Source organism: Notothenia rossii (assembly GCF_949606895.1).
Source record: "Notothenia rossii genome assembly, chromosome: 4".
Classification (NCBI taxonomy): domain Eukaryota; kingdom Metazoa; phylum Chordata; class Actinopteri; order Perciformes; family Nototheniidae; genus Notothenia; species Notothenia rossii.
Genome location: NC_136902.1, coordinates 24,292,634 through 24,303,028, shown reverse-complemented (window position 1 = coordinate 24,303,028; position 10,395 = coordinate 24,292,634). Strand labels below are relative to the sequence as shown.

Sequence of the window (10,395 nt, the reverse complement as noted above, 5' to 3'; positions counted from 1 at the left end):
CCCCGCCCCCCCCAACGCTCGCGAAAGAGAGGGCCTCATCATATAACTTTGCTGGGGCCTCATGTTGGCCAGGGACGGCCCTGCCCTCTAGGGTACGTTTCGTTTCTCCGCACCGCTCCACTCAGGGGGGGATTGCTGCCGGTTGTGCTTGATCTGTTGGGTGGCATGTCTTTTCTGCCTGGGGCCCCCAGAGTGTTTTGCTGCGCCACTGCTCATGCTTGCGGGTTCCTGTAAGCAGCCGAGCCGCAGCGTTTTGTACAAGCTGCAGGCGTGCAAACGAGATCTGGTTTAGGTCGGCATAAAGTGCATTACAATAATCCAAACGAGTCGAAACAATTAAAGGCATGAATTACACGCTCGAATACTAAAAAAAGGATAAAACCGGTTTAATTCTGGAGAGGAGCCTCAAGTGATAAAAACTGGACTCAACCAAAGAGTTTATAGTTTATCTAATTTAAAAGCACTGTTGATTTGACGCCAAGATTTGTGACCATGGGTTTTGCATACGGTTGCAGGGAACCCACGTCAATGGAAGGGACCTCACCATTTGGCAGTGGTGTAGTGGGGATTTTTTTACTGGGTGGACGGGGTGGTGGGTGACACTATGGACGCGCTTGTGTCGCCTGTCAGCGCAATTTACATGATGCCGTTTAGACAATATAATAATAAAGGGCGGTGCCAGCTGTCAGCGAACCGATCCGGCCTTTCTGCGCGACTATCACTCAAATGCGGGACATAGTCTCAATGTGTGGGACGCGGGACAAATAATAAAAATGCTGTGTGTGCAGTCCCGCACAGTGCGGGACACCTGGTGGTCACCTTACACACACAGTTCTGCCCCTCACACACACACGCTTTAAATCAAGTTGCATAAATGCTTGAGCTACGTTTTTATTATAATTACTGTGAAATCTGCCTATTATGTTTTCGTCATTATTACAACAAACACACACTTGCAACTGATAACACTGGCAATTATTTGAGGTGTATTAGACTATTAAAAAAGAAATCATGCTTCAAATAAGTGGGGGTACGGCGTACCCCCGCGTCCAACGCCCACTACACCATTGCCATTTTGTCCAAACACAATTGAAGTGCAGTGCTGAGAAATAGCGCCATCTGGTTTCCCCCGAGATAACTATACTACCTTACTGTAGGCCACCCTCTGATTTCTCTCCTTCGTTTCTCCACAGAATCAGGTGATCATTAGCAATTATTAGCAGTTTCTGACCGTCTCCGAGGTGGGCCTGCCCTATATAGGGGTAAAATGACGAGGACATCATACACGACCTCTAGGATGAGCTTCCGCGCCCAAAGATAAGAAACATTGATGCAAATCTTATTTCTTGCACGGCTGTTGTGAGACAATGACTTGTATCCTCAATGCATAACATGCATTTTCATTTCCTTCGTCTATTGTTTTTAAATGACTTTCGAAATGTATTTAGAAAGCTTAGAAATAAACCTTAAGAATATTTTATTTACTCCCTGTTGTTTATTCTCTCGAATTCGTTCACATCTTGCCTGTTTACGCACTTGTTAACGACAACAAAGTTCGACTAAAAACGAATTATCTGGAATTTGCAATGTTTTTGTAGTTACTCACAGGTATAAACTATAGCAGTGACAGCTGCACGCTAATTGCTATCACCACAGGCTGAATGTATGTGTATGCTGACAAACGACTGCGTTTATCAACTAATCATTGATATAATATAATTACTTAGTATTTGTGGTGGTCATTTTTTGACTGCTGTGTCTTTAAATCCCCCATGATCCCTCGCGGTTTTTGTTGGAACGTTGTGATTTAAAAACTAGCTGCTTATAAAATCAATAATTGTATGGGACAACTACCTGCAGCATTTTACAAGAGTATAACTATTACATACATTATAGTTCCAGTTCCAAATATAGTGACACCACGACTGTAAGTAACTTTTATCTGTCGTCCTACTTATTCTTCTCGCCCACCGTTTACATCCGGGCATTCAGAAGGCTTGCTATCTGGGCTACTAGCTGGGAACTTGTTTCTCTACCTCGCCCAGGGGAAAGTCCCCGGACATAAGGCAGAGAGTGTCCTGGTTGAAATCAGTGTCGGGTTGCGTTTACCGGTCATTAGCTGAGACGTTCTTGCGAACAGAGCTTGGTAATCGCGAGCCGACTTTGTCAGCGTTACTAGTAATGCAAGTGAGCTGAAACTCACGCGGAAACAGAACGGGGCTCATTCTCGGAATGTCACATATTTTCATAGGTGGGAGAAGTACAATTCCTGCATAAGTACAAAATTCACATATACTTAATGTATGTATAATAATATAATGTATGTATGTAGTAAAATAACTACGTTAATTGGCCCCTTTCAAAATAATATATTACGTGTTGTTTATTATTCAAATCATTAATCAAAGTAACGAAAGGTATTACAAAAATATAGTGGAGTAAAGTTACACCATTTATCTATTTTAATGTTCTTAGTTACTTTATACCACTGCATTTTTTACAACAATTTTAGATAACCATAGACTTCAAGTAGCCTATATAAGGCTAGAATTACCATACAACCCATAATGTAATTTTAAAAAGGGGCAATCATAACAACTTTAAGATTTCTATAATTTATTTGGAAATGACTTAAATCAATAATTACTTATAGGCTTGCTTATAGGCATTGCATTGATCTACAACCTAATTACAACTGGGTCTCTAGAGAACATTCACAAAATGATACAACGCAAACCCAATTGTTTTGAGTTTGAGAAATATTTGTATTTATACATAGGCTTACTATTCTCCCTGTTGTGCATTACTGTAGTTTATATGTTGCAGTTTATGTAGTAGGATATTATGTAGTTGTGCATCACCTTTAGTTTATATGTTAGGTTTATATATTAGGTTTAAATACCACAAGATGAATCCCTATAGTTCCAGAAACAAGTTTCCAATTTGAAACATGTTTTTAGGTCGCCATCCAGTGGTTGAATATGTGACGTGCAGCCGAAGACAAGTGCCTGACACACATTCAGGGAAATTCACCTGACATCTTGCACTAAAACCTTAAATCTCTCAAAATATTTTTGTGAAGTGCTCCGAATGTTATTTCTTTTATCAATTGCCCTATAGACCGCAGCTTGCTTGAACATTTTAACAGATCAAATCAAATATTAGAAGCTGAAGTTAAATAGTTATATTTCTATGTCTAATTGCCCATCAAAAAGTAGATTTACCTATTGAACAGACTTTTCTATACAGACCAGAATGTGTCAGCATTGTAAATGAGATTGTATCTCAATGCTTTTTATCTGGTTAAATAAAGGTTACATAAAAACAATTATGAAACAGTATTGGCACACTTTCTTTGTTGTGCTGAGTAGGTTTGGACCTCTTTGAACACCTGGTGTCAATTTCACAATTCCACAATATGGTGGAAAAATCATCAGGTGATCGAGAAGCGTAATTTGCTTTATCATCATTACTCAGCATTACCTGTCCTGAACATGGCCAGTGGGTATCCATTTTCTCTCTGGTGTTACCTTTCTGCACAACAGGGAGAACAAAGACACTATTTTCCAATGTTGACACCACTAGAGGGAGCGCCGGATCTACAGCATCCTGGCTAATGCATTCTGACATGAGAACACAGACACAGGCACACATGGACATAGTGTTTACTACTGGATTAGCAGCAAACGAAAAGCTTACAGCATCACATGGTGGCCCCTCCAAATGGAGCCTACCAGTAACCTACTTCCCCCTCTGAGCTATCCCATCATCCATTTGGAGTGGGCGTAGGCTCAGGCAGCAGCAGCAGCAGCAGCAGCATCACAACGGTTCAGCTCCTCCCTGCTGTATCCTGGAGAGACAGAAGGAGGGAGGGAGAGGATCAGGGTCAGATGAATACCAGTGTGAGTGTGACGAAGGCAGCAAATGAAGAGGAGACTGTGTGTACATGTGTGTGAGAGAGGACGAATCAGGGAGGGCTAGAGAGAGAGAGAGTTGGAGGGGGGGTGGGGGGCATTGTGTGTGTGAAGGAGACAGAGAGGAAACCCAGACAGGAGGAGGAAGAGGACCTTAGAGGGAGGAAGGAAAAGGGGGCACGAGGGAAAAAGACAAGACAAGAGGACCCAGATTAAGAAGGAAGATGGCTGAGCCGGAGCTGAAATCCAGGAGCAGCCGAGAGAGCGTTGCCAAGGCAGCGAGCCAGGAGAAGATAGGGGGTAGGTAATGCATGCTCACACTCCTGTAGATACCACATGGTGCAGGGCGGCATTATGCCTCCATGCACCCTGATGCAACATTGCCTGATGCAAAAGTACCTTCAGATTGATGTGGCTATAGAGATGCATCAGGGTGATTTGGGTGTCTATGTGATGGTGAAAGGTGGGATAATGTGAGACGTTGTGCACCTACAGCTACTGTTTCCTGTCCTTTACTGAAAGTCTAAACACAATAAACTGCTTTTGGGTGTGTCTACCAGAACAGAGGGAGCGGTAAATAAGGGAAATCTCAGCCAACAGGTTTTTACCATTAATCATAATCAGCCTGTTTTTCAACAGTTCATGTCAGCAATGTACCCACATTATTAAACAACAATGCACTATGCTCTGCTGCTTGACATGACTTGTTTTTGTTGTCATATATGTTTGGTATTTCATTCTCCTAAATGTACCTGCTTAAAATATCTCAACAAAGAAATACTTCAAATAATACTTTTTCACTTTGATCATTCTCTTTCTTTTGTGATCTCTGGCAAAACTAAATGTTCATACCTCAGATGGGAAACTCTTGTCTGAACTTCTGGTTCTGCTGTCCTCTCTCCTCCAGCAGTTGAATCAGAACCAGACCAAGATGGTCTTATTGTGGAGCATCCAGCATCTCCAACTACCCCCATGGTCCCTTCTCCCACTAGCCCTGCGACAGACTCTGCCAAAGGGGAGAAGATCGTGCTCAAACGCAGCATCACCCTCTTCAATGGAGTGGGGATGATCATAGGCACCATCATCGGCTCTGGCATTTTCGTCACTCCAACAGGCGTGGTCAAAGAGACCGGCTCAGCGGGGCTCTCCCTGATCGTCTGGTCTGTCTGTGGGGTGATCTCCACCATGGGCGCCCTGTGCTACGCCGAGCTGGGCACCACCATCACCAAGTCTGGGGGAGACTACACCTACATCCTGGAGGTGTACGGAGAACTGGCGGCTTTTCTTAAGCTGTGGGTGGAGATGCTCATCATCCGGCCCTCTTCCCAGTATGTGGTATCGCTGGTGTTCGCCACCTACCTGCTGAAACCTCTGTACCCAAACTGCCCCGTGCCCGATAGTGCCGCCAAGCTCCTCGCCTGCTTGTGTCTAAGTGAGTGTGGGTTGCTGGCCTTTAATGTTCTAATTTTTATTTTATTTACAGATGACACATTCACATATTTTACTTTATTCCAGATGTCTATTCCCCTAATGCCTTACTTTTATGTTTTTCTGTAGCCTCCCTGACGTTTGTAAACTGCATCAGTGTGAGAGCGGCTACCAAGGTGCAGGACTTGTTCACAGCCTCCAAACTGCTAGCCTTGATCATCATCATCCTCTTTGGCTTCATTCAGATTTCAACAGGTGAGTCCTACTTGGTCAAAGTCTACTAGACAGAAACACAGATGTTTAATGTGTCAAATGTTTCTTAAATAAAGATGTCAGGTCCATAAACCTGTGCTGTATATAGCATTCTGTGGCCACAGGTCTACAAAACACACCTACAACAACAGCAGCGTTACATTACAAACTCATTCTATAACTTAAGTCGAAATTGTTTGGCAGCTGAGTTTTACATTTGAATCTTTTTCAGTGTTTGATATCATTTTAAATTTGAAGACTGACGTCTCGATAACGATGTTGACAAGTTGATGCTGAGTAAAATCTCCCACAAAACGTTATGGAAAACAAGCTGGCTTGGTTTCTCTTTTGTGTCAAAAAAACTAATGCTAAACACTACTAAACATAATGTGTATGTTTGATAAGGCTTCTGCCAGTATTATCATCATATTATATTAACCTTGGCCAAACAAAAATACATGGGTAAACCCTTTTTTGAAACTGTTTTTCACACTCCAAACCATCTTCAATGGTTGAATAAGTGTGTTTTTGCCCCTTCCTAACAAGCATTCTGCCCCATCCAATATGAAAAGTGTGTGTTCCCCAGCATGCAGCTGTACACCTTGTCTTAAACCAACTCCCACTTCTTTTTATTACCATCAATACTGTTTGTAGGTTTTACCAAAGTATAGTTAACATCCGTTATTGTCTCAGAGTGTATTGGCGCTGCTGAAACCGAAGTTTATTTCTTTTGTCTCTAATGATCAACAAATTGTTGACTGACACTAATGAGCTCGACCGAGCAGACTGCCCTCCTTTCAGTTTGTTAGCACATCAGTTGCTGAGTCTGAACACAAGGCCTTCTGTCTGCAGCATGATGAGTCTGAGCAAGTGTGCAGCCAAGAAAATGTGTGTGCGTGGGTGTACTTTGAAGTTGAACGCTGATGAGCGTAGTTAATTTAATAAATATCTGTACAATGTGAATACAGACAATTTGTAACACAACATTCTAAAATGTATATCCTCATGTAACAGAAATACTGGACGTTTTAGAAACATTAATGCTGCAAAAAAGAGGCAAGTGCTCTGATGAATGCAGTCAGTCATTGTCCTTCTCAATTTGAGCTGAATCTTCCATACCATAGCCCTAAACATGGAGGCTGTTGTGGAGCATTGCAAATCAATCTCTAACAGCAACAGATAGATGTGCTTTTCAAAACTGAGATAGCAAAGCAACTGTAGCTCCAGTCACGACATTCAAAATAAAACCGCGTGGCAATCGTCTGCTCCGTTTTCCATCTGCTGCCCCCCACCCTCTGCCTTTTTTCCCTTCAAGGCCACACCCACTCTCATTGTGCTCCACACAGCGTTGTCATGGAAACTAGGCGGCGAAGCTTGCCGGCTTTCAGAGCACAGGAGAGAAGGACAGAGTGAAAAAATAATGTGTGTTTAATAGGCCACCCATAGTCATTACCATCTGAAAGCGACAGGTAGAGGAGAGAACCATGCGATACCTACACACACACACACACACACGCACGCACGCACGCACGCACACATGCACACATGCACACATACACACACACACACACACACACACACACACACACACACACACACACACACACACACACACACACACACACACACACACACACACACACACACACACACACACACACACACACACACACACACACAGTACATCAAAGCAGATGTTCAAACCTGGAGGCAAGTGTTCCAAACTGCCTAGTTGAAAATGTCAAGCCTGTCAAAGGGCAGGGAGCTACAGCCTGGCCTTCATGCACAAATGAAATGAAGCAGCAGCAGCCATGAGTAAGAATCCATTAAATGTCTATGAAGTCACACAGTTAGTTCATGAACTTAAGCTGCAAGTATAGAGAGAGTGACAGAGTTATATTTCCCTTTCAGTTGTTTTAGATTCCTATAATTCCTTTTCTGTGTGTGTGTGTGTGTGTGTGTGTGTGTGTGTGTGTGTGTGTGTGTGTGTGTGTGTGTGTGTGTGTGTGTGTGTGTGTGTGTGTGTGTGTGTGTGTGTGTGTGTGTGTGTGTGTGTGTGTGTGTGTGTGTGTGTGTGTGTGTGTGTGTGTGTGTGTGTGTGTGTGTGTGTGTGTGTGTGTGTGTGTGTGTGTGTGTGTGTGTGTGTGTACGTGTCTAGGTGATGTGCCGTACCTGACACTAGAGAAGTCATTTGAAGGCAGTAAACTAGGAGTGGACAACATTGTCTTGGCTCTATACAGCGGTCTCTTTGCTTTTGGAGGCTGGTAAGGCATTTGCAACCTATTTCAAAATGTTTTACAGACCGGAAATAGTCACGATTTATTTAACTGTATGCTGTGCAATATAGATTACAGTTATTCCAGTCTTTATCTAATCGCTGACATATTGTTGAACTCTTTGTATTTGTTTTTAGGAACTACCTGAATTACGTGACAGAGGAGATGATCGATCCAGAGAGGTAACATAAATGTTATGAAGGTTGTTTTGAGCATTGTACATGCCAACCACATGACTTCCCTTATCCATTACTGAGCTTGTTTACCATCAGTTGACTGCATGGAGATACAGTTTTCAAAATGAGTTGATGCCCCTCACATTTTATTGCAATCCAAAAGCAGCCTCAAAAACAGCTTTAGAGCTGAATAAACACATTTAAGTTGTAGTTTTGAATTGCATCAGTGTATTTAGATGTTCCAGTTGTTATGTATTGTGTTAAATAATCTAGAACACTGACCGTTGTAAAATAAATATATGAATTACTATTGTCACATTTGCCAAACAATTAGACATAATTCATAAATAAATAGGAGATTGTTCCTCAAATTATCTATTGACCTTTCCCCCCAGGAACCTGCCCTTGTCCATCATCATATCGATGCCTATAGTGACGGTGGTGTACGTTCTGACCAACCTGGCCTACTTCACCACCATCTCCCCCGAACAAATGGTCGAGTCTGAGGCTGTTGCCGTGGTGAGAATCATGTCTCTTTCATAAAGTTCCCAAAGCAACAACTCAAAGCCACCAGTTGCATCTTGTTGGTATGAGTAGTGTTTTCTCATTTATGTTGTTGTGCTTTTTGTCAGACTTTCGGGGAGTACCACCTTGGTGGGATGTCCTGGCTGATTCCTGTCTTTGTGGGACTGTCCTGCTTCGGAGCCGTTAACGGATCCCTTTTCACCTCAGCACGGTGAGTGTTTTCACAGAGAGCCGGGTTAAAGGTTAGCAGGGGTTTTCCCTTTTAAGACTGCTCCTTTTCTCAGAAAAAGGACGCGCCCCCTCACCCCCCTTAGTTTACTTGGTTAGTTTTGCTCAATTCCTGGAAGTCTTTGGGATCATGATTATGTTATTTGATCCCATGGGACTCAATAATTGAGCCAAGAATGCCTAATAGTACTGTTTGATGAAACTTCAGACTACAACAAGAAAAAGTCTGTTCCTGAAGTTGGGATAGTGTGAAAATTCCTCATAACTTCTGTACCTCTGAACTTATTCTTTGACCAACTTCAACACATATACAATACTCTATCTATATGATCTTTTTACCAGGGAAATATGTTTTTGATTTGAGCCTCCCTATAAACTTCTTCGAGTCCCTCTGGGGACTTTACATCATCTCAACTTAAAAGACCTTTGGTCTAGAGAATAACTCTATATAAGATTTGTATTGTTCCAATACAACAGTTTATAGCTGCTTTTTTTGTTTGGATTGGAAAAAAACGACACGGAGTTTCTGTTTGTTTGGCCGTCTGTTAAAATGTATTAAAAAACAAAAGACTGCTCCAACAGGTTAAGGCTCAATATTTGCTTTGCTGATTACATTTCAGTCGCAAATTGATCTTTACAGGTTCAACACCCAATGTTAGAAGGATGTGCAGTTTCATATACATTGAGGATGAAACATGTTACATAGGCAACTATTGCATCACAAAACAACCACTACAAAGCTTTCCCTCTTCCAGGTTGTTCTATGCTGGAGCTCGAGAGGGTCAGCTCCCTGCTGCTCTGGGATTGGTCCACACAGACGTCTTCACACCGGTGCCATCCCTCATCTTCACAGTAAGACTCCTGCTACCCACAAGAATTATCCCATGGTTACTCTTGTGTTTTATCAAAGATCACATTTAGAAATTCTGGGTGTGAGAAACAACCTATAATAACATCCAATAAGATTTAATTAAAGGTGGATCAAGCATCAATATTGTTTCTGACAGGTGTCCTCTAGTTAAATATGGTTAGTAGTTAGTTATTTTTTGTTGTTATTTGTATTGAACACGATTATTTTAAGTAAAAACATCTGAAGTTCACAATGAAAGCATGTAGCTTATACATGTATATATATATTTACATTTATCTTGAGGAGCACAAGTTAAATGCATAACTAATATAATCTTGTCTTCCTTTTCCCTTGTATCAGTGTTTGCTGTCCATGATGTACGCCATCTCCAACGACATTTTCTCTGTCATCAACCTCTTCAGCTTCTTCACTTGGCTGTGCGTGGGTATGGCCATTGCCGGCATGCTCTGGCTGCGCTTTACCAAGCCCGACCTCAGAAGGCCCATCAAGGTAGAGTACCAACCTCTAAAAGGTTGTTTTGCATGTTGGTAAATGCTTGTTGCACTGGAGATTTTCAGGGGATTATTTTTTAGAGGAATTGAGATTCACTGAGACGTACACAAGTCAACTAAGACCTTGGCTTTACCTCAACCTCAGCCCGTTTCTTTGTCGAAAGCAACAAAATATCTCCTGGTGTTATAGAGCATCCACTTTTCTTTCTTTTAAAGACAGCACCATTGTTTCAA

General features: G+C 42.1%; 1 protein-coding gene across 1 annotated transcript in view; it reads left to right on the top strand.

Annotated features, from left to right (window-relative positions):
- Window positions 1-1,154: 1,154 nt before the first annotated feature.
- Window positions 1,155-10,395, top strand: part of LOC307036986 (large neutral amino acids transporter small subunit 1-like) — a 12,438-nt gene continuing 3,197 nt past the window's right edge. The window contains exons 1-9 of the mRNA XM_079677679.1: window positions 1,155-4,214; window positions 4,822-5,346; window positions 5,472-5,597; window positions 7,753-7,858; window positions 8,008-8,052; window positions 8,442-8,565; window positions 8,679-8,782; window positions 9,555-9,651; window positions 10,010-10,159. Coding sequence (XP_079533805.1) covers window positions 4,139-4,214; window positions 4,822-5,346; window positions 5,472-5,597; window positions 7,753-7,858; window positions 8,008-8,052; window positions 8,442-8,565; window positions 8,679-8,782; window positions 9,555-9,651; window positions 10,010-10,159 — 1,353 coding nt within the window. The 5' untranslated portion in view covers window positions 1,155-4,138. The remainder of the gene's footprint in view (window positions 4,215-4,821; window positions 5,347-5,471; window positions 5,598-7,752; window positions 7,859-8,007; window positions 8,053-8,441; window positions 8,566-8,678; window positions 8,783-9,554; window positions 9,652-10,009; window positions 10,160-10,395) is intronic.